At 43.9% G+C, this 24,150-nt stretch overlaps 1 protein-coding gene across 5 annotated transcripts in view; it reads right to left on the bottom strand.

Annotated features, from left to right (window-relative positions):
* LOC149339441 (uncharacterized) overlaps nucleotides 1-24,150 on the bottom strand; it is a 60,563-nt gene that overhangs the window by 34,448 nt on the left and 1,965 nt on the right. For 2 of the 5 annotated variants that reach the window (XM_089548233.1, XM_089548232.1), the window contains exons 2-10: nucleotides 19,889-20,029; nucleotides 17,007-17,171; nucleotides 15,434-15,589; nucleotides 13,381-13,590; nucleotides 10,147-10,361; nucleotides 6,930-7,380; nucleotides 3,840-3,989; nucleotides 1,578-1,662; nucleotides 623-787 (exon numbers count right to left, since the gene is read on the bottom strand). In XM_089548233.1, the coding sequence (XP_089404359.1) occupies nucleotides 623-787; nucleotides 1,578-1,662; nucleotides 3,840-3,989; nucleotides 6,930-7,380; nucleotides 10,147-10,361; nucleotides 13,381-13,590; nucleotides 15,434-15,589; nucleotides 17,007-17,171; nucleotides 19,889-20,014 (1,723 nt within the window). In that variant the 5' untranslated portion in view covers nucleotides 20,015-20,029. The remainder of the gene's footprint in view (nucleotides 1-622; nucleotides 788-1,577; nucleotides 1,663-3,839; nucleotides 3,990-6,929; nucleotides 7,381-10,146; nucleotides 10,362-13,380; nucleotides 13,591-15,433; nucleotides 15,590-17,006; nucleotides 17,172-19,888; nucleotides 20,030-24,150) is intronic. The other 3 variants (XM_089548236.1, XM_089548230.1, XM_089548231.1) reach the window with 2 other exon arrangements.

The raw sequence follows: 24,150 nt of genomic DNA, 5'->3' as shown, positions 1-24,150 counted from the left end.
GTGGCAACTTTGCTTTCACTTTTATTTTGTTTTTTAGGTTTCCGTGAATAAGTAGATCTAATCAGAGAATACATAGCTACAAATTAGGCCCACAGAAATAAAAATACGCGTGGACTCTGCTTTCGCCGATCACTACGTATCACTCCGCCAATGGCAGAGCGGGACTGGGTGAAAGGTTGGTCGACTCCTTCCACCGTTTGCGGGGAATTAAAAAAAATAAAAAGGTGGGAGCCCGACGTTAATCTGATTTAAATTAGGGAAATCGGGCGCATAACGCAATAATTGGAACTTTCCAAGAACACTCGGTACGTGTAGATCGAGGATCAAGTTCCAGCGGTAAAAATACGAGTTCAGATTCCTCTTCAGTGCACCTTTAAGTGTCCTCTCCAATTTTTAAAATCTACCTTTTTGCCTGTTATTTTTAAAAATGGTTTATTGCAGGAGGTCCAAGAAATATAACCGGACCATATGGATCATGTCCAAAACTCCTCCTAACAAAGCTCCGTTATAAAAAAAAATCACATTTCTGGCTTCCTCGAAGGACAGTTTTTCGACTTGGACTGTCATCACATTGGGGTCAACAAATTTCGGGTCAGCGGAAGCTGCAAAGCATGGCTCGTACCTTCTGCCCTGGCCATGGCATGTGTTGAGGAAGGGGAAGCGGCCAGATCAGGAAGTCGTCTACTAAGGATGCCCTGCATCCGCAGCACAGAGTGCTGGACACTCCGCGAGTTTGTAGAGGCCTCAACCGTTGAACTGAGATTCAGCTGCTGCCCGTAGTCTCCTGCTGAATGTGAAAATGATAAAGCGAAGCTTTCAACGATGCCTGAAAAAAGAAAGGCTTTTAAAAGGGATGTGGAGTTATACTGTGTTTGGTGATGTTATGGCTATACGGCTAGAAACATTACGTCCTTGACAAACTACATTGTAGAATCAGGCAAGAAGTTTGATTAAATAAAATGCAATAAGGGAGGAATTACTCATTGACATCCACCCAAGTGCAGCCATAAGGCTACAAAGGAAAGCTATACAGCTTTCTCAGAAACTTCCACAGTTAAAGAAAAATTTGTCCTGGTCCGGGGTTTCAACCCGGGACCACCGCTTCACCGGAGCAGTCGCTCTACCAATTGAGCTAACTGGGACGGCAAGCTTATGGTAGGGCAAGAGCAAATTGATCAATAACTCGACTGCTCCGGTGAAGCGGTGGTCCCGGGTTCGAACCCCGGACCAGGACGAATTTTTCTCTAACTGCGAAGTTTCTGAAAAAGCTGTATCGCTTTCCTTTGTAGCCGTATGGCTGCGCTTGGGTGGATGTCAATGAGTAATTACTCCATTATTATAAATCTACTCCACCTTGGGCGATTCCCCTAAACATTTGATTAAATAAAATGCACAAGGAAAAAAAAATGCGTGTTTACAGCACTGCAAGCAAGCTAAACTAGTTAAGGTATTCTTAAGAATTAGCTCGAAGTACGAATTTTCCAAGTTAGAGTTATTTCTATTCAACCATGCAACATATGATGTGATAACGCACAGCACGTATTATAAGACACCAGCTCCAGATGCCGGATTCTTACCATGAGCGTCGCTTGGCAAGTGATGATTATGATGATGATGTTCACTTGATGTGTCCACGTATGCCTCCGACGTGTTGATAACATGCTTCAAAATGAAACAAAAGAAAAGTATCAACTACGAGCAAGCAAGTGAAATGAAAAAATATGCTGAGAAGTTTATTCCAGTTATGAAAAATGTCTATGTAAACTGCCATATTACCAAAATTAATAATGACAAAAAAAGGAAAGCAACAGAAACATAAGCATTTTTGCAATTGCTCACAAAATTAAGCTTAGTAACTTAACCTTTTTGAAGATCGCAGGAGATTTCACATCATAGTGTACAAGGGGCCTCGGCACCTGCCACATCAGCTGTACTATTATCATCACATAACTGACCTCTAACCAGGCTGATGATGTCATCGTACCTCCAACAATTAGTTTTACGCTTCCTTTCATAGGTAGAAATAAGGTGACTGGTAATGCACAAAGAAATTTAGCATACTGCTTGAGGCACCAGAAACTATTGACAAGTTGACTCATAAATGCTGCCCCCCCCCCCCCCCCTCCCTTTCCTCCCTTCCCTACCTCCTCCTTCTCGCCCCCCCCCCCCCCCCCCCCCCCCCCCCCCCTTCGAAAAAAACTGTTGGCACAAAATTTTCACGCCTTACATGACTGTAATTTTCGCAACTTTCACAACTTTATTTTTCACAATGAATATTTTCATGACTTTAGTCGATAATGATACAGTAATCGTGACATGAAACCCCATTTTCGCTAGAATGTTATGAATAATTATGTCACCGTTCATAATGACATTTCAATGTCAAGTGCAGAGCACCAAGCACTCCTTGACACCACAGGATGTCCTCTGCGGTTCCATATTGCAAAATGACGGAGGGGCAAGACACAAGCAATAAACTTCCAAGTTCTTTACTTGGTGCTCGTGGGGTTTTTAAAGGTACAAGCCAAGTACGGGAGGGGAAACGCATGGAGGGTCATCAGGCTGACAGTGTAAAAACACGCATCTCAAAAAAAAAAAAAAAAACGGCACTAAACCAATTGCAACCAAAACAATAACTTAAAAACTGGTACACACATTTCACAATTTTGCACAGTGCCCTGCATTCAAGAAGGTGATATCTTTTCTTGACAGCGATAAAGGGGGACTGTTCATACAATTCCCTCCTTACAAATGGTAGGCACATTTCACACAACTGCCTCCTTAACACTATTATCAAGAAAACACATTGCCTTCTTGGATGCAGGATAATGTGCGAAATTTTTGAATGCACACAAGTCGGCATTCAAGCTTGGCAAACTGCCAAGTGAGGTGCCTTTGTTGCAACTGTGTGCCTGAATGTATGAAGACGAACAAGGCCAGAAGGTGTGAGGCACAAGTTAACACGGACATTAACCCCTTCGCCGTTTTTTTATATCAACGAATTTTTTAACAAAACTGCTTATTTTTTTTATTCCTGATTTCGATTATTATTGCAATGAAAAGCATGCATTCGATCTTTAAAAAATATTTGGAGCAAACACAAAGTCAAATTAGCATATTGAAGTTTATTATTCCTCACATACAGAAAACCAACTTCCGGCTAGTAATGAGCGATAAAAATTAAAGAATGACCATCATCAAGCAAGCTTATAGCGAACGTCTTACCAGGAACTAACAGAAAAGGAAACCGAGGGGGTTGCGTTGGGATGCTATTGACGTCGATCTTCATCTACTGACGAGCGCTCGCAAAGTTCGCTTCTGAGCTGTCCTCTTCATCGAAAAAACGGCTCAGCATAACGTCATCACTGTCGTCCTCGCTCCTAGAAACAATGTTGACTTCGGTGTCTTAGTCGCCATTGTCTGAAGAAGATGACGACGAAGAAAAGCGTCTTTTCCGCGAATACAGGCCAGGAATACATGCGTCGCCTCCGCCGGATGCCAGTTTAAAACCCAGGTTGCCATACGAAAAAAACGTTTATACGGTAGAAGAAAACGAAATAAACAGGTCAGTGCTGCCATCTGTCGAGCAAAATGCCATCTAAGCCACACACGAGTGCTGATCGTCCGAAACGCTGAAGGGCAGAACCTATTCAGCGAGGACGAGCTACAGTCGTCCAAAACGGTTTGGGGACGGCTTGGCAAGGACGAGCACAGCTCGTCCAAAACGGTTAAGGGGTTAATATTGAAATTCTGTGCCAGAGCTCCCCTAAAACACGTGGACTAAAAAAGGCAGTGAATAAAATTTTTTTATAGTTGCAATGCCATGATGAGCAACTCACATCTGAACTATCAGTGGAGTCGACTGTGGAGTGAATCCCAGGCTCCACACCATTGGAGGTGGCCACGAGGTCAGCACTGGATGACACATAGTTCTGGATGGCGCCGTTCTGGTGGCACACTTGGCTAGCTGCATGGTATTGCTGCACGTCCTGCAAGGCACATTTAGAAAAAAATAGTTCCGACATGTCTCCTGGACACAGAGCCACAACAGGACCGCAGTACAGCAAAAACAGCAATTTCCCAAAACTAAAAGTATGACCACCTTGGTTATGCCTCGTAGTTTGTTGCGCTGGCAAATTTTATATTTGGTCTACCTGTTGATTATGGCCAAGTAAAGCGGTGTTTAAATTTTTCTTAGTAGTGGCGCGTAAATATATGAAATATCAAATAGCGCGTGAACAGTATATGCAAATTCAATTCACACAATCCTCAGGGTTTGTACAGTATATTTGACCTGAAATTAAAGAATTCCAAGATTTGAAGGCAAGAATGAGGCAATAAACAAGAAGTGCAAGAAATCTTTTTTGAATCACACAGATTAGGAACTCCTGCCTAGCTCCAATTTCCCTCTCCAAGGCCATCTCTGCTTTCTTTTCATCGGCTTGTCGGTGGAAACTGTTAGCCTTGACAAGGAAGGACAATTATGTCACTCTTAAAGGGACACTGAGGAGAAATTGAAGTTGACTTGCATCGACAGAATACCAGCTCCTGATTACAAAAACGCCATTCATACTGACAACAAAGCTCTTGTAACGTAGAAAAGAGCAAGAACCAAAATACAGGTATCGCCGCCACAGGCCAAACTCGCAAGTACAAGCTTCATGACGTCACAGGACAAAACAGTGTTGCTAGAACCAATAGTTCTAGCAACACTAGGACACGAGAAGCCACGAATCACTGAGGCGCAGCAAATGCATGTGCAAATCTCCTTGACGTCGCCAGATGGCGCCACGTACCCGACAGCTAGGCGCGCTCCGGCAGCGCAGGGACCAATCAGCGCCTGCTCACAGCGGGCTCCCGGTATTCCGCTAACGGTAAACAAGGTACACGGTATGCTAAAGGTGTCTATTTGCGAGAACTTCGTTGACAACTTCGAGAACGGGATCCATTGTAACGCTGGCAAAGCGTCGGTGCAAACTAAACGAAGCGACGGCTGCAATAGCCGATAGATGCCTTCAACGTGCGGCCGGCGGTAGCTTTCTTTTCGGCTGCTGCTGGGCCGCACTGCTGGCCGCCAGAAATCACGGAGTCTGCGTTACGTCATGTGCACGTCATGTTTCACGTCACTTAGTCCTGTGTCGTCATAGGAGAATCCCAAGTTTCAATCAGAGCGGCGGGAAAAACTTTTTCAACTTCGAATCCAAATTTCTTAGAAATAAATGCATTTTTCGCTGCCGGCCAAGTGGCAACACAGCCATGAAATGCCGAACTATCGGATTTTGCTGTAAAAAAAATATTAATAGAGCTCTCCTCAGTGTCCCTTTAATCTCAGCATCCTTGGAGAGACTATCTGACAAGTCCTACAAAAATTTGAGAATTTTTTGCACTTTTGCATTATTTCAAACAGGTTCTCAAGCTCCAGTGCCTTCCTTTCCTATCACGCCTGCCGACTTGCTCAGAGTGAACTTAGGCTGAACAACCAAGTAGCTGTAAAATATTATGTGCGGACTTGTAGAGTTCTTTACGACACCAATCCCTGCTAAGAGGCACCTAAATGCATTTTTAAGCAAGTCCAGTCATTTGCTTAAGGATGCAGGATGGACCGATCCTGCTTTAGCAAGTGCTGACTCATGCTTAATAGCAAGTACTGACTCATGCAGTAGAACAGTGCTGACTCAAGTAGAACAGGGCCACCCTGTAAATTATTTGGCGACTGGTTGTACAGACAAGTGCCGCATAGGAAACTAACGCTCCGTCTACACTACCTGGTGTCGCTTGTGCACACCCCCTCAACAGCACCCCTTCTTCACATCACACCTTCCAATCATCTATACTCACGCCCATGCCAACTGGACACTTTTTCCTCCCATATTTCTCCCTTGTGCTTCAACTGCATACCTGACAACCTAGCAACATAAAAATTCGGGAGACCATCGCAACAGCGGGGGGGGGGGGGGGGGGGGGATTGCTTTGGTACGTCCGCATACTTAGTGCTTCACGTCGTCACATTTCGGGAACATTTTCCGAAATAGCGGTCCCGCGCGACCACTCACGCTTAGCGGCAGGTTGTGTTCGACAAGAAATCCTGTGAAAAGGCACTCTGCACGGGTCACACTGTCTTCACCGTTGTTTTGAAAGAAACTGCCGATGGTGCCCTGCACTTCTGCAGCACGAACATAGTTCTGCTTTTGTTAAGCGATGTGTACAGCCAGCCAAATCTTTAGCTGACATGCGCGACGGCTGCGTTTTTCGTGCTCCTGCAGCTCATGCCGGCGCAAACTTGATAATATATCACATTTAAGCACAGGCTCACTAAACCCCTGCTTAATATTGAGCTTTCCCTAAGTTTGCTTCGTCACAAAGCGCACGAGCGCAGAAAAAGCGGCCGCCGCGCATGCCAGCTAAAGATTTGGCCGGCTGTACCTTGATGTCGTTCTTGCCGCCGTGCGAAACGCTCACATCACAGGTGCACGCGGTACAGAATCCATACTTGTCACCTTTTCGCAAACTGACAAAGCACGGAAACTCAGTCGTGTACGATTTCCGAAATACTTGCAAGTACTTCTTGGCTTGCTAAATCCGCGAGCCATCCTGAGACGATCCAAACCGGAAAATCCAATATGGCAGCGCCCATCGGTTGATCGCGTTCGTGGTGGTGCCGGCGGCCGCTACCTCGATTCAATGTGCATGCTGGCGACTGAGTGCTCCCGCACTGCTTTCCGGCATGGTTATATTATAGGATGTTATAGTATTATAGCTATAGCGTGCAAAAAAAGAATAAGAAAAATTAGAAAAAAACACTGGGCTCTGGCGGCCACTTTTCGGGAGATTTGAGGTCGCGTCCATACAATAGGGAGATGTAATCAAAATTCGGGAGACTCCTGGACAATTCGAGAGAGTTGGCAACTGGTTCGAACTGGTTCACCAACCTCCAGCAGGTCCTCTGCATCCTGCCCGGTGCTGCTGACAAGAGCCACTTCCCCTCGCTCGGTGACATAGACGCTTCCGTACAGTGGCACAGCACCGGCCGGGTGCACCTCGAGCAGCGCTCCAGCAGACGAGGATGAGTCCAGTGCACCTTCCTCCTCCTCCTCGGCTCCCAGGGACCCAGCCTCGACGGGTTCAGGACTCGCACCCAGGGCCGACACCGAGCCCGTCACGACTGAGGATGGGCCCGCGTGTTGCAAGGTGCTGGAGCTGCTGCCAAACTTGTGCTGGTGCTGGTGCGTGGCCAAGAGGGCCTTGGCCGCAGCTAGCGAAAAGTTCAAACCGTGCACGGATGATGAGCAAGCCGCTGAAGCTGAACCAGTGGAAGGCACCACCGACGACGTGGATGCCCCCGAGGAGCAAGGGTTCTGGAGGATCGACGGCAGGAGGTCTCTGAAAGTAAGTGGAAATTGCTGCTTGTCTGCGCTCCCCAGTACCAAGATGACATGGATGCATGCATGATGCCAAGAAAAAAAACGAGGGACATGCTAGATGAAAACAAAGAGTGACCGAAACAGTTAAGAAAAAGAACAAACTAACAACACAGTTTTAAAAAATGAGCAAATATCAGCGCGTAGCAAACACAAAATGAGCAAAGAGCTATTTCAACTACATAGCATGAAATACAGTTGTAATATAAAGCTTACATTTAAGTTACTGTCTGTGTAAAACATAAAAAATATCCCGTTGAAAACTTTCAGTAAAAGTAGAGAAGTAGACACTATAAACGTGCGTGTTTTATGCTCTCATTATGCAACACATACTATAAATGCGACTTTCACAACTGCTTAATGCACTAGCTTAATAACCAGACAAACAATCAGTTGACGGGAGACATAGGGAATGTGTGTGCTCCGTTTCCATAGTTCAGCTATGCTTCAATATTCTTTTTGTTTGTTTGTTTGTTTGTGGTGCGGAAATTAGCATGTGACAAAGTATTATGCAGAACTACCTTGTCCAGAAAGTATTTGACCTGAACTAATTTCCCTACAGCATCTGACCTGACTGGACGTAACTTATGTACTATGACATCACTGAGCGCAGCAAACCCTGCAAAGCGCTGACGCACACTGCTTTCCACACAGCTGTAGCCACAGTTATTGCAGTACCACTGCTGCTTCATGTTTTGTTCTGCTCAGTCCTGCACCTGTTCGCCCTTCTTTCCTTTCCCTACTCCATTCAACTGTTTCAGTGCCTTCTCCTTATCAACCACATGCGTCACCTCCATCCCATGTTCACAGTCACTCTCTCCTTTGCCAGTGCACACCATGCACTTTGCCCCAAGGTTATCGAAAGCTAGCTTCTCTTATCAGCTTGCTAGCCTGGTGGTGAAAGTCGCTGTTGCTTTAGCTTGAAATGCAGTGAAAAAAAAAGGCTGAGGCTTAACTTGGTTAAGCCTGGAGAATGCGAAGCATCATCGTGTCGCGTAATTTGGAGGCGCACAACCACAGCGACGGCGCGAGGTGGGCCCCCGTTTCTCCACTGTCGTGACGTCATCGTGTCACGTGGTGTGACGTCATGTATCACGTGATTTGGAGGCGCACAACCACAGCGACGGCGCGAGGTGGGCCCCCGTTTCTCCACTGTCGTGACGTCATCGTGTCACGTGGTGTGACGTCATGTATCACGTGATTTGGAGGCGCACAACCACAGCAACGGCGCGAGGTGGGCCCCCGTTTCTCCACTGTCGTGACGTCATCGTGTCACGTGGTGTGACGTCATGTATCACGTGATTTGGAGGCACACAGCCACAGCGACGGCGCGAGGTGGGCCCCCGTTTCTCCACTGCCGTGACGTCATCGTGTCACGTGGTGTGACGTCATGTATCACGTGATTTGGAGGCGCATAACAACGGTGAAGGGCTGAAGTGGTAGCTAAAGTAGTATGCTTCGCATAAAAAAAGCAATCTGCGCTATATTTGAACCTTGGTTCCAAAAATAATATGAGGTGCACTCTGAAGAAGGCGACCTGAGAAAAAAAAACTCGTGTTATTTTTTATTTATTTTATTTATTTAAAACATACTGCAGTCATTGAAGACCAAGCAGGAGGGCAATACAGGTCATAAGTAAACGCAATTCAGCGCCACCATTAGCAAGCAATCTTCATGTAAACACAGTACGCTCGAGAAGATCTCACTGTCCATTGATAAGCTAGCACTGATAGATTGGCAAGGAGTGGTGCACAACGTTGGTGCCACACTCCTAATGGCGGAGAGGCCTGTTCTGCACTTCTGCACCAGGCACTGCTTCTGACTTGAACATTCACCCTTGGGAAATCCTTAAACAATCTGCAAAGCTTTCAGTGCAATTTAACAAGTGAAGCACAGATAACAATCTGGCACTGCTGGCTCAGGGTTAGCTACAGTAGCATTGGTTTGGTTTTTATCAGTTAAATGTCCGAAAGTAACTCAGGCTATGAGAGACACCATAGTGAAGGACTCCGGATGATTTCGACCACCTGAGGTTCTTTCAAGTGCACTGACGTCACACAGCACAAGGGCCTCTAGCATTTCGCCTCCATCGAAATGTGACTGCCGCAGCCGGGATCGAACCCACGTCTTTCGGGTCAGCACCTGAGCACCATAACCATTGAGCCACTGTGGCAGTGCACAATAGCACCGAGAGTGACAACAACCATGAGAGACCTTCCACAGCTATAGCCGTGAAAACAGGAATACATGTTTGGGCCACCATCGACGTAAATCAAATCACCAAGTGGTAGCCAGAGAGCTACCATACATACGCCCTCGGCATTCTGTGGACAACCATTTCTGAAATTTCGTCACAGAATTTAGGCATAGGTATGGAAATACAGACAGATGCAGCTTCAGCTTGACAATGCACATGCCCATTCATCACATTTCACAAAGAACCATGTGGAAACTATCTGGGAAAACGGCGCTACAATGACAGAAAAAAGAAAGTTAACACAGAACAAAATAAGTGATTACAACAGGCCCTTTTACTTTCTTCTTCATTTCCATTTTTCTTTTTGTTTTCTGATGCCCTGTCCTCTCGTCATCAATACATGTATAGTACCTTTTGCCAACCACCTTTGATACCAACTAACCCCAGTGCAAGCATTGCGTATGGACGGTCACAAGATAAAAAGACCAGTGAAGCAGACGAGCATGCCCAAGAGCACCAAGTGCAGCTCACTTTGATGCCAAGTCAGCCACCAGGTACTGCGCCTGCTCGAGGAGGTACCGCTGCGAGAGGTGGGTGGCGAGGCCTATGGCGCCTCTGCTGCCGGACGAAGTGGACGGCCCGAGGGATGACAGGACCGAGGAAGAGGAACTATTGGAGCAGGACGCAAGGCTAGCCTTGTCCAGAAGCATTGGCAGACCCAGAGTAGCAGAGCTCTCGGGGCCAACCTACAAGGGCAGAGAGAGGGCCAGATGCGACCAACAGTGTTCGATATTTAGTGATTTCCCAATAAGGGATATTCAAAATTCCGCAAGTGCGCTTTCCCGCATAACAATGTTGCCCCCAACAAGATGGCGGACCATGCGTTTCCAGCTGAAACAAAGCAAGAAAGACTGGTTTTTTGTTTGATTCTTCCAAAATACGTTTCTTACATTCTATCCACACCTTTAGCGCCTGTCCTGAAGCCCATGTAGTTCCTTTATAGCGAAGTCAGCCATCTTGTTTGGGGCAAGTTATGCGGGAGAGCGCACTTGCGGAATTTTGAATATCCCCAATTGCTTATGTCAAGTGCACAGTCTGTCAGAGCCCTGAAACACTCTCATCAGTCTCTTTGTTTTTTTGTTTTTTTTTTCAATTCTTTGTTGTCATTCTTAGCTTCTGTTATGTCAGTGAAAATATACAAGAACACAACTGGCCAGTTGTCTTGTGCAAGAAGATGAGAGAGCATGTTTATGGGTGCATCATTAAAAAGAAAAGACAATCAGAAAAGAAAAAAAAAACAGGATGGTAGTCAGAGATTGGCTGCGCACAGCGAGTGCTGTGTCTGAGAGACCATACTTGTGCAGCACGCCAGTTATGGAAAGGAGAGGGGGAAAGTCTTGGAAAATAAAGCAAAAAATTCTATAAAAAGCATTTCAAGGCTGCTTTAACCCTTTGAAGGTTTTTGCCGTATATGTATGGCGGCGGTTTTCTGTCCCGCAAGGTCTTTGCCGTACGGGTACGGTTTCGATCTTCCGTTTGAAATTTTGCGCCAAAAGAACAATGCATGCTCACTGGGGGGTGCTGCCACCTCTTAGGACTTACAAGAAGTGTTTGAATTTTGTGCTGCCTTCTTACGGAGATAAGCAGAACTTATGTCTAGCTTTAACGCGGCGGCACAGACTGCGGCAACACCCCTTTTGTAGTTTTGGTTTCGCCGCATGATCGCAACGGAGTCGCGCGAAATTTGAGTTTTCTTTTTGTCAGCACTATCTTGCAGGGGCTGCCGAAGTTGATTTCTATCTTTATTGGCGCTGCTCTTAGCTTGCTTATCACTGTTGCTCGCGAGGTATTCTCGCTCTCTGCGGCAAAGTGCCTACGCGGTTTTGATTCCGCCGTGGGATCGCAACGGAGTCGCGCGAAACGTGTTTTCTCTTTTTGGGCACTCTCTTGCAGAGGCGGCGGAAGTTGATTTCTATCTTTATTGGTGCTGCTTTTAGCTTGTTTATCACCGTCGCTCGTGAAATTCTATTGAACATTTTCCAGTTGTGAGTGATGCTGTCACCAAAGTACTGTTCCTAATTTTTTTTTACTATTTATTCTCGATTATATACATTTTGTAGATTCAAGATCCGCAATAAAGTAATTTGACCACCTGGGAAAGTTTTCTTCAAAATAATTCGACCCTCAAAGGGTTAAAGTTCTGCACTTCTCTTTTTGAATCAATCAAGGAAAGCAGTCATGCTTATGGATTATAAAGACAGGATGCTGTGCTGAAGGGCAAAACGAAGGAGGGGTGAAGACAGATTACAGGACAAGCGCCAACTTACGGATAGGTTTTATTAATAGACACTTTTCAGCGAGCAACAATGAGCATGTGCACTTTTGAAGGAGAGTACACAAAACCACAAGAAAAGAAACCACTAGGCTGCACCTGCATAAGATGCGCAGAGGGCACACTAATGCCAATGTTGCTGTTAATTTTTGCGGTCTGCATTAGAGATTTACCCTTCTGGTTTATCTATGCTGCACCCAAGCACACATGCCCTTCCATACAACCTTCTCGACGCCCCTTACCTGCTGTACATTTTTATTCCTTTTCACTGTTATTTTTTTTCCTTCTTTGTAGTGTTCTTGTCTTGTTAGTACAAATCTTGAGTTTGCTCCCCCCTTATGTAATGCCCTCGGGCCTTTAAGGGAAAAATAAATAAAATGAAATGAAATGAAATGAAATGAAATGAACGGCACCTGCACTTGAGGCTATTCACAGCCAGATGCACCCCATGATCAGAATTCGGAATATCACATGCTCATCCAACTGTCCATTTAGGGTGTGCTCAGTCTAGTCAGTATAAACTTTGCCACAACTGAAAAGAGTCATGGAGACAATGCAAATTGCACCAATGGAGATGAGTACACTAAATACACACACAAACAAAACAGGAAATTGCGGTTTATTTTTTAATTCCTTATCCACAATACGCACACACTTGGTACAGTACCTTCTTGTATATATATGGCAGTAGTACTAACAAATATCGTTGCAAAACAAACATGAATGAGACATCTGAGCACACAGCACAAGGTACGTTAGAGCTTAGGGCCCAGCTATGTACGGTTTAGACGAATACTGTGGGAGGAACAAGACTATGCTACAAGCACCCATTGTAATATTTTATCACTTTGCCATGCTCTGGCTGTACAGAGCAAGTGAAGCTCTTACTAGACTTAAATTTTCCCAGCATTTCCTTTTTTTCTGATGAAAAATAAATGTGTTATTACTATATCAACCTACTGCATTAGCAAGGATAAAAGCACACATAAAAAAGAAGCAATAATGCGTTACATTTATCTAATACATTGCCACACCTCTCCAGACGTCTCATTAGGTTTAGCTTGTCAGTTCTAGCAGGTTCGTAAAACGAAAGTGAGCCGAAAACAATCACCCACTTCATGATCCCATCTTGCCTAGGTCAACGAATAGGCCACTCTGAATGTGGGAAGAAGAAAAAATTGACAAACATCAACGCACTTTTTCCCTCTCGCCTCCCGGTGAGAGGAGGTTCACGTGCTGGGCTCACACTTGGCTCATTGCAGATGATATAGGCTTCACTTGGTGGGCATGCAGAGACGCACACTGGCACTTGCGTCTAATGTCACTCGTACTTCTTATGCAGTAAAAACAAACAATACAAGGAGGAAAAGAAAAACAGAAGGCTATACTGTCAGAAACCAATCCACCCAAGCAAGAGCAAAGCAGTCACTGACCGTGAGCTGAGACTCCAGTCTCAGGGCCCCCACTGACTCCTCAGCTGTGCCAGGAAGCACCAGCAGGGCGGGAGGACTCTGCGACGGGGGCGGAGATGGTGAAGACGACGAGGGACGTGCCAGGTGGTGGTGGCCGTGGTGCGGATGGTGCAGGGACACCGGAATGTCCACCACTGTGTCGCGAGAGCTGCTTGGGGCCACGGACCGGTGCTGCAATGACACAAAGCACAGACGCCACAAATTCCTATTGGAAGAAATTCCGCAGCACAGTTATTTACTGTATTAGGCAGCTGCAAAGCAAACACCTGCAGTTTAAGAGGATTATTTACGATCGACACTTTCTCCTCCCACTTTCAATTCACAGTGAGGGGCAGTGACACAGCAGTGAATGTTTGGGGCTACACTAGATTTCCATGCATCACACCACCTGCTGGTTTCCTAATGTATTACAGCACCTCTGTTGGATTGCAATGACTCCTGCTGCTTTTTAAAGTCTCCTCCTTGACAACACTCACAATTCGGCCAGTAAGCATTTTCAGATGAAACTCACTTCACACAAAATGCTGTTTCCAATGCCTTCCACAACAATGTGTCGCTGCTATTGAACTAGCAACAATCACAGAGCTAAAGTAAAGCAAAGCAACACAGCTGTTAGTAAAACTGCTAGCAACAACAGTTTCTAAAACAGCTTCCCGGAGACTGATCATCAGGGTTTATAAAAAACTTGTCACAGCACACAGCTAAAAAACTAAAACCTCATGATTTCAGTGACCCATGCATGGCGTCTCTAGCACGCATCTACCATAATTTATAGAGTTATATGTGTTTCTCTGCTTGGTCTTTTGTGCAGAAAGCATATTGGCAAGGTCTTTCTAGCATTGCAGTGGGAGCTTTAGCTATGCCTGACATAACAGTTACTAGACTGCGAAATTGACTGCGCCATTCTGAATGCAAGTACTTTTAACTGAATTCAGTAAAGCCCACAGAATACTTTGCTCCGCTGCAGCATTTTGTACATAGCCATCAAATGATGAGAGTACATTGTGCTGAAAGAGGTATACTCCCAAATGTGGCATTGTCAGATAAATGGGTATACATAGGTCAGCCAAAATCAATTTGTCAAGCAAGAACCATATTTATTTATTTCAGCACTTCTTGCAACTGTACAGGTATATGGTCAGGTAAATATAAACTGTAGCAGGTCAGTCAGAATGCACATGTTCACTGATGCCACTTTGCTAAACAAAATATATTCACAAACAATCTACAGTGGTATCTTGTTGATTTCAACTCGCATATTTCAAACTTCTGGTTAACTTGAACTGACGCTTGCATACTGTCAACGTCTTGTGCATTGAAGGGAGTTAAATAGAGCTTCCCTTAATTCTAACCTTGCATAATTTGAAGAAATTTTTTGTCCCCTTTGAATTCAAATCATCAAGATTTGACAGGGCAAAACTGGTATTGAATTGTTGCGAGTATTCTTTTTAACACCAAATGTAAAAGGTTTGTCACTGACTATGAGTTTTTTTTCTTACAGTTCCCAGCTGTGCGCTACTCTAATAGCTCCTCAAGCACCTCTCAGTAAAGCTGTTGGCTCTTCACCACTAAGGCTTTCCCTCTTCCTTAGCATTGCTTACATGCTCAAAGATGCAAGGACATGCTCTGTGCAGCACATGTGATGCTCGCTTCATTCATTCAATCATACAACATAATGTTGCTTCAGTTTTTTTTCCCTATTGTTGATGGTAAATCAGCAGACATGCTCTCATTTCCTCTCAGGGTAGGAACACGACCAGTGATGGAAAATAATTTTCATGATACTAAATACAGCATGCTAATCGGGTGAAAGACCATAGAGGCCGAAAGAAATGCTCGAAACAGCTGATAAGAATGGTTTAGGACCCTTTAAGTAATTGTGAACATAATTTTTTTTAACTATCCATCAGCATACAACAGAGACCTTGATCTTGTGACCGGTGACACGAATGGGCAAAACATGAAGGTGGAAAGAAAAAAATAATAAAGGCGAGAGTATTATAGAGGCGCTTACCAGGTCCAGGACTTCGGACATTGCCACCATGTCATCAGCTGTCCTCTGCTCAATTTCCTGTTCATAGTGCTGCTGCTGCTGCTGAGAGTCCGAGACGGGAATGGGTGACTCTCGGAAAGTAGCCACTGCAAGCCGGGATAAGCCACCAAAGGGTACCTAGCAAGGAAAATGCGAGAAATTTGCAACCTGTACTCCTGCATGTCGGAAGGCAGTGGTAGTCCACAAGGTACCTATTACTTATTTATTTATTTATTCACAATACCCCCAAAGGCCCTCATTTGAGGGTATTACATGGGGGGGGGGGGGAGTAAGTACAAAGCATTGTTATAAGGTTAAAAATATTGCACTAAAATAAAATAGAAATCACAAAATATTAATCATAACTAGGCATTCACAGAAAGGGTCGCAACAATGCACATAACAGCAAAATTTGAGAATAAATAACAGCACCGCTAGAAAAAGAAAAAGACGACACTGGAAAAAGTACGCTGAAGTACAAAACAAAAAATATAAAATAAAAAGAAGACAAGGCGGAAGAAAGAACACTGAAAAAAATACCTTTTTAGTTGTTGAAACATGAGTGCATAAGATGTTGGAATTTATTTAGATCTACTGAATCATTCTATCTACTGCATCCTTCTGCAAATCAATGTGATAAAATTTCAGAAAGAAAAAAATGATAACATCAAAGGTACTGACGAAAAGATGGCATATCACCATAGGTACCCAAAAATTAAATCTGTCAAACAGCTATTTGGAGTATGCTCATACTTTATCATGACAGCAAGTGTGTGCATCTCGCATACACAGTATGCTAGTGCAATGTCAGTCATCTACATATCTGGTGCTTAAGACTAAATGATGGTAGTTCTTATTCTGATTATCATACTCTAGCCATCATACTTCTTGCATGCATAAAGAGGACATAATACACAGGCGACAAAACAGTAAACAGCACAACCAATTCACAGCTTAGAACACAATAAGATGTCAGAAACGAGTTGCAGTGCCCTGTCTTCTCCGCACGATGAAATCTGTGATAGGTATGCATTCAACAGCATGATGTGCTACTGCTACATCATAAAATAAATCACATTATATATTATAATGGGGGTGTAATTGGCAGTTTAACCTCTTGAGTTACACTGTTAGCAGCTGTGTTGCACCTAGCCCCCATGACTACACCCTTGCCCTTTGACTGGACCCGCTTCTGACCCTGCCTGGGTCACACGACCGCAGTACTGAGACAAACTACATAAAAAGACTATATAAAAAAAAATAGCGCAGAAAAAAGTGCAAACAAAAACTGCAGACAAAAACAAAAAAAAGCATTGATGCAGCTGCTTTAACAAACTCAGAAAACCAACTTCGTACTTTAAATGTGGAATCACTGCCGCGTTACAGAAAAAGAAACATGCATGTACACAGCAAAGGGACTACTGGAAATGACAGCATGAGAGTCATATATATGCACTTATTAGGATGAGTAAGCCATCTCTAATGACTATCAGGCCCTTTAGCAAAAGTTCCTTCCAGTGTTAACAGCATCCAGAAAGTGTAAGCCATGTGTCACCTGTATGTATGTTTCCAAAGCACCAGATCCTGATGGCTGTTGCTGTGAGTAAGGCTCTTCATGGTAGACCACTAGTGCTGACTCCCTGTCGGTGGTCACAAATTCCTGCCGTTCGTAGTGCTGTGGTTGATGCAGAGAAACGGGCACCCCGTTTGCATAGTCCACCTGCAATGCCAGGGCACCAATCTGTACTCAGAACAAGTATGCCAATGCAACTATCATAAGAGAGCATTACGGGTTGTGCTGGAATGCCTCTTAAGGCAAACTTGAATAAGACCGAAAATATTTCCATCCTCAACAAAGATACTCGGGAGCTTTTGTATACGACATCCCAAGAGAACAACTTTGCAAGTCTGGCACTACAGCCATAGCGAATGACAAGAGTTCCAAGGAAGGATGTCACGAACCTGACTGGTTTCTAAAGGTAGTTCCAGCTCTATTTTCTTGTTCTCTTTCCAGATGTGTTTGTATATGTGGATTGTGTTTGTATATTGTGAAAGCTACAAATACGCAAAAACTGCAGTACCGTATTTTCCGGTGTATAAGACGCACCCGCCATATATGCAGGCTGTCATTGAAAAAGTTGGTATATAAGACGCACCCGTGTATAAGACGCACCCCAATTTAACCGGTTAGGCTAGTGAGAATTAAACACACTTGCGCGACCATCGCGAAATTCACTGTACCTGTGACAAATTCTTAAGCAACGCTAAGTGATCGAAAATGGCAACACTCACGCTATACCCGCCCTCGTTTTAGAAAAAAGAAAAAAACGAAAGTGCTCTGCATTATGTCCATAATAACATTTTATTTCTACTTAAAACCTATGAAGTCTTCATCTTCGTATACGCTATCAAAAAGTTTGCCCATTTCTGGCGGCAACGCGGCTGAAACATTCTCTTCGTACTACCTACATGGAGCAAAGTTGCAAAGGGTGGCTAAAAAAGAACACCGGCTTGTCTTGACTAGTCTTGACAATGGCGAGATGCGCAATTGTCTTCATCTTTTGGCATTTCACATTACTTTTGCTTGGGGCCTCCAAAACGGTTGCGTGTTTGTGATCCCGGAAGTCGTCATCCCAGCTGTTTCATGATAAAGTTCACCTAAGAAAAGCTGCGCACGGCGGTCCCCGTATTGAAGTATTAACCGCGTTACAACCGCGTCATTGGTAGTGATATTTTTCGATGAAAAAAGCTTGAACATGAACCTGAGTAACTTCTGAACTCGCAAAAAAAAAAAACGCGAAAAATTAGCGTATAAGATGCACCCTTGTATAGGACGCACCAGCAAGATTTCTGAAAAAAAGCCGCGTCTTATACACCGGAAAATACGGTATTCTAATTGGTATGATTTTGGACCTTGTGCTTTTATTTCACTGTGGCAGTAGAACTTGCACTGAAATCTCACTATGTCGGTGTTTGATGCAACAAGGTAAGGATGTGTGTTATGACAAAACTAAGATGGGCACTTGTCTACGATATGTGAATAGCATGTCCTGGTTTTGATGCTCAATATATGTATATTGCCCATGTGTGCACTTTCTATGCAATACGAAGCTTTGCCCTGATAAATATTTGCTGCTTCCATAGTTGTTCCACGAGTGAAGAAGTGAGCAGTGCCTTGCAAGCAAGAAATACATTTGCATTTACTGCAACCAGATAAAGTTTGTTCGACATGATGGTGACTAGACAGAGAGGCCTGGTTCCACTTAACTAAGCAAGGCAAGAGTTTCTCACGAGTTGCTTTCACTTGTTTTCTTGTTTTTGCACAACCTAGTTTTAAGATGTAATCTTTTATTTATATATATATATATTTTTTTTCTAATGGCCCGGTCACTTAACTTCTATACAGTTACTTTTTCCCACGGCAACAGCATTCCACGTTAGAGCCATTGCTCTAAACATGACCATTTGCATGTGTTAGTGGCACATCAACTGCTCTTTCAAACACACAAGATAAACAGTATGTGAATTTTGACTGCACAAGGGTGCCAATAATGACATGTATGTGGCACAGGGGCGCATACCTATTTGCAAAAAAACAAACAAACAAACAAGCAAAATTTGCCTTCTAGAATAAACACTGAAAAAAGTCCACTGAATCCTAAAAAAATTAAGAACTGATAAGTCCAACCCTTATTTAAACTATACTACAAGACACATGCACCTGTACCTTATATAAAGCAGCACAATGCACGTCATCTCTCAAAAGGCTTTACAGCAAATGCTAGAAATTTCAGCTCTGTTCCAGTCTATAATCCAGACAGCTAACTGACAACAGTTTATATTACTTCCTTCAAAAATTTCATTAACAGAAGTACAGGTAAGGCAATGGAACCATTCGCCATTCTACAGGAACATAATCTACAGTGCTTTTAGTTGTTACATGACCTAGGCATCTGCTAAAAGAAAAGTTCCAAGTTCACTGCCACAACAAAGCCACCAACCCAATGCGCTAAGACTGCATCCCTTCCATGAACTTCCTTCAGTTTTTTGTTGTTGTTTTTTTCTATTACGGCTGTGCTAACTGAAAAACAAAAAAAAATCTGATACTTTACGTCTTCCACCACAATGGAAGAATGTCTTCAACAGCTATAACCCCCTCCTCCGATCTTGTGAGACAGTCCACCCTAGGTCCACATTGGCTAAGTCCACCTCAGTCACATTTTCAAACAGTTCATGTTTTCAGCAGCGTGCACATATCACCCAATTATGAGCGTCGATAACAACCGAATCGGCTTTCCTTAAGCAGTTAGTTCTGCTGTTTGCTCACATTTCTAGTCCCGCGATTGACTCCAACGTACAACATCTTTTTCATTGATAGAGAGGCAGAAACTAAACATGCACACGTGTTATCTTTCTCAAAAAGATAACAGGACTCACAGCCATGCCGACATCGGCATATGCATGAGGAGGCCAAACAACTTCGGCAGGGGGTCCTCTAGAGCTGGACGCGCTGCTGTCGGAGACCAAGTCCGGCGCCTTGGCACCCAGAGATGCCTCACCCATGTCTGGTAGCAGTCCCTGGCACAAGATGTGCACACATAAATTAACAGCCAACAAGCTCTCACAGGCGAAGCACCAGCTAGGAACCTTTCTTCTTTTCAACAGATCGTGATGACCGAATAGAAATTTTCTTATTCCAGTCAGGCAAGCAGGCTTTTTATTGCCGCCATACGCAACATGTTTTGAGTGAAACTCAAATTTGAGGTTTCAGGAAACCTTTCACTAATGCTGCCAGTTCTCTCTCAGCCGCCGCGGTGGCTCAGTGGTTATGGTCCTCGGCTGCTGACCCGAAAGACGCGGGTTCGATCCCGGCCGCGGCGGTTGAATTTCTTTGGAGGAGAAATTCTAGAGGCCCATGTGCTATGCGATGTCAGTGCACGTTAAAGAACCCCAGGTGGTCGAAATTTCCGGATCCCTCCACTACGGCGTCTCTCATAGCCTTAGTCGCTTTGGGACGTTAAACCCTATAAACCAAACCAAACCAGTTCTCTCTCAAGCTGTCCCTTCTTTCTCAGTGCTGTTAGCATGCTGGAAGGCACAAGGGAAGGCTTAAAGTAGCATACGCAACATTCCCAATGTCCAGCCACCATCGCAGTTTATACATTCTTTTTCTCAACAATGAGCTTGAGAGCGCCCTGCCCTTTCCTGTTACCTAAGGGGGTCAAACCAAAGATAGCATTACTAACAGTTAACGCAACGAGGTCCCCCTGGGAAGGATATGAAGGAGGGCCACAGATTCGAAGACACACAAAACAGGGCCAACAGGGACTTTTCGGAGCCTTTTAAAAACTGATAAGAATTTGTAAGCTTTATCACAAATCTTGCTTTCAGTAACTAATTGGTATGCAGTCAGATAGCCAAACTATTACGGCACACGTGCCCAATTCTGTCTATTATTAGCTGAAGCCAGGTACCACTTGTTGCACCGCAGCGAGAGTTAGTTGGTAAAGTGGCTCAATTAATTTGCTTGCATGAGCTCGTGAATTATAGTGGAATTCCTCCTCGGCATTTTTAATGGTCAGTACCACCAAGTGGCAGCGATCACTAATTCCTACATGGCCATGCACTCACTATGGTCACAGGCAGGCTGTCGTGGGAACTTTTGCAACATATGGTTCTAGCAGTCAATATGCTTTAACTTTATTCATAGACACACTACTCAGCAACCATGATGGCACTACAAGCACATATGTTTCACAGCAATTACTATAAGCATGCCATTTTTCATCCTACAGCCTTTGTACATTTACTAAATATTCCAACTGTTGAAATACTGAACGTTAATGTTCAGCATCATTCACCAAGTGCTCTATTGTCAACGTGCAGGGCACTATCTTTTTACAGGTATGGTGCAGCATGTGGGGTTTAACGTCCAAAAGCTGCACACAGGCTACGAAAGATGCTGTAGTGGAGGTTTCCAGATTAATTTCAATCACCTGAGGTTCTTTAACGTGCACCGACATTGCGATGGCAGACATAAATTTGCTTCTGCAGGATACGCTGTAGATGCACAGTTGAAAAGGCTTGGTGGTGGTGGTAAAACTTTATTGGATGCACTGGGGTGGGTTACAGAGGAGAGTGGAGGGTTTCGCCGTTCCCTTGCCTGGGTGGTAGTCCTTATTCTGGGACACCATTGGCGGCAGCCGCCGCCCACGCTCTCTGACCCAGAGCCCTCTACACCAGGCCCAAGCAGTTGGACAGGGTCACCTCCCAGCCCTCTCTCGTTGGCTGATTTATTCTCCTTAACCCCAGATTTTTCTGGCAATCCCATATCATATGATATACATCTGCCCGAATCTCACAAAACTTACAGTACCTCGAAAAAGTCGGGTCTATATGTTTTAGAATCGCAGGGCTTAGAAACGACCCTGTTTGCAGCCTTTTAATGTGTCATTCCTCAGTTCTAGCCAGGCCCTTGGCAGGCTCTGGGGACGTCTACCTAATGAGCCGCAGATATGCTATGATGTCCCAGACACTGTCGGGACTCCTGTACAGCGTCTGCTTATGAATCAGGCTTGCCAACATAAGTATTATTTCCAATACAGCAATTCCTTGAGAGCTGTTTTAGACGAATGATAACGTCAATAACTATCCAACATTTGTAGCTATTTTTTTTTACCAAACAGGGTGCACTTAAGAATTCCTGCAGCAAACTTCTGATACGAAGAAGCACCTTTAAACTATTATAATGCAACAAGGTTTTAAGCCATCATTATCTCATCAACCACATACCTTCATCGCCTCTTGTTGCTCCCGAGTGTGTGCTTCACAAAAGCTTCACAAGATGGAATGCACTTCGAAACTGGAGCACGTTTCCCTTTCTTCTTTATGATATAACAAGCTTAAATATCCTGCTTTGGTTCAACAAAAATTTGCTCATAGCCCTAGTGTACAGAACTGCAATAAACAAGGTTTTAGGCCATTTGTGTAATAAAAACGGTGTCAGGAAAACAGATACCAAAAATGATTGATTGCTTTAAACTCTGTGCTTATTTCAGTGCAAATTAATAAAAGGACCTCACGGTAGTCGCAATTCGAAGTTCTCCACTATGATGTTCGCTAAGTCCACACTACTGGTTTGGCATGCAAGACTCAACAAGTCAATCAACAAAATAATCAGTTAATCAACCAACCAATCAGTCTATCAATTGTTCCCTAGTCTGATAGAGCAAAATCTCTCAATAATTCTTGCCTTCACACGTGGCTTCCATTTTCTTGAAATTCCTCAAAAGATAGGCCCCTCTAAAAATTCGTTCAAGAACAGCCTCTCCATGTCATAACAATGGTGCTAACTGATGAAAGCCAGAGTACAATGCCTGACAAATTGAATCAGTGCACTGCAGTAAATTCACTTACAAAGCGTGGTTTCTTAAAGGGGCACTGAGGTCAGCTCTATGCGATTTCTGTTCTTTGTAAAAATCGGTCCTATCGCTCTTCCTAGCAATGCTGACATTTGCTCGGCAGCAAAAGAAGCATTTATTGCTGAAAGAATGGGATTTTTAAACATTCCCGCCATTCAGTTCAAAGTTGCAATGTCAAAACCAAAACTGACTTTGTAATTGCCATTTGGAAGTGAATGGTGATGCAAAAAAAAACCTTGATGGGATGTCACCGACTCACAGTAGTTTGTGAAAAAGGCCAAAGGTGGCAATATTTTTTTTTTCATTCTTTGAGCTTTTCTCGATTATAAAACTTGTTTTCAGTGAAAGTAGCTTTTGTGTAATTAGAATGAAGTAATTTACTGATACACGCCAACATGAATTTGTCTTCAGGGCTTCTTTAACCTTTCAGGGGGGCAGTATGTTGTCTCACTTGCTTCAAGCGCTGGCAAATGGACAATGGTGCACCTACATATCATGATTTTGCATGCTAAATAATACCGAATTATCAAAAAACCACTGAGCCTGTTTGTATCTTCCACTGAGAGGCCTCCTGGGTGCTACACGAGAGTTTTTACAAGTGTGGGTCTACAGTTCAATGCGGCCCATTTTGGCAGGAAAAGATATCGAAAAATATTAAAGTTTTTTTATCTTTCTTTCCATCAGTCAACTACCTTATAATAATTCTTGAAGTAATTTTCCATTCGAATGCAAGTTTTCTTATAAGTCGAAAAGACAGAGATATGGGCAACTGCACCATTTCATATCTTTTTTTTTCGAAACCATTTGTCTAAATGTGCACCGGCTTTTTTCCACAAAATAAGTGGTCCAAATGGCTAGAAATTGATGCAGTTCAATTTCTAAAGTCATTCTGAGTGCAATTTTTCCATTTGTATGCATGCGAGATACACATGCATGAACTCCCAATGCAGGCTAGTTGCTACATGCTCAAAACCTGATCAATGCTAAGAAAATATGAATGTAAGAGACATATGTGCTTAAAATTAATACTGTCTTTTGTATGTGTGCTCCTTGTGCCTTGTTTTCTTATGAATAGTTGAAAAAATTGTAAGTTGTGCGGTTTAACGTCCTGAAGCGCCTCATGGACTATTCGGACCTGGGGTTCTTTAACAAGTGCCAAAATCACATAGCATGCAGGCACCTTTTTTAGTTTCGACTCCGTCAAAACGCACCCGCAGTGGCCAGTACTCACCCCGGCTCCTCCAGCTCAATAGATGAGTGCCCTACCCACAGAGCCAC

This window comes from Amblyomma mixtum, chromosome 6 (assembly GCF_055824585.1).
Source record: "Amblyomma mixtum isolate Tamu chromosome 6, ASM5582458v1, whole genome shotgun sequence".
In the NCBI taxonomy this organism is placed as follows: Eukaryota; Metazoa; Arthropoda; class Arachnida; order Ixodida; family Ixodidae; genus Amblyomma; species Amblyomma mixtum.
The sequence above is the reverse complement of the archived record's forward strand: the minus strand, read 5'-3'. Positions and strand labels throughout refer to the sequence as shown.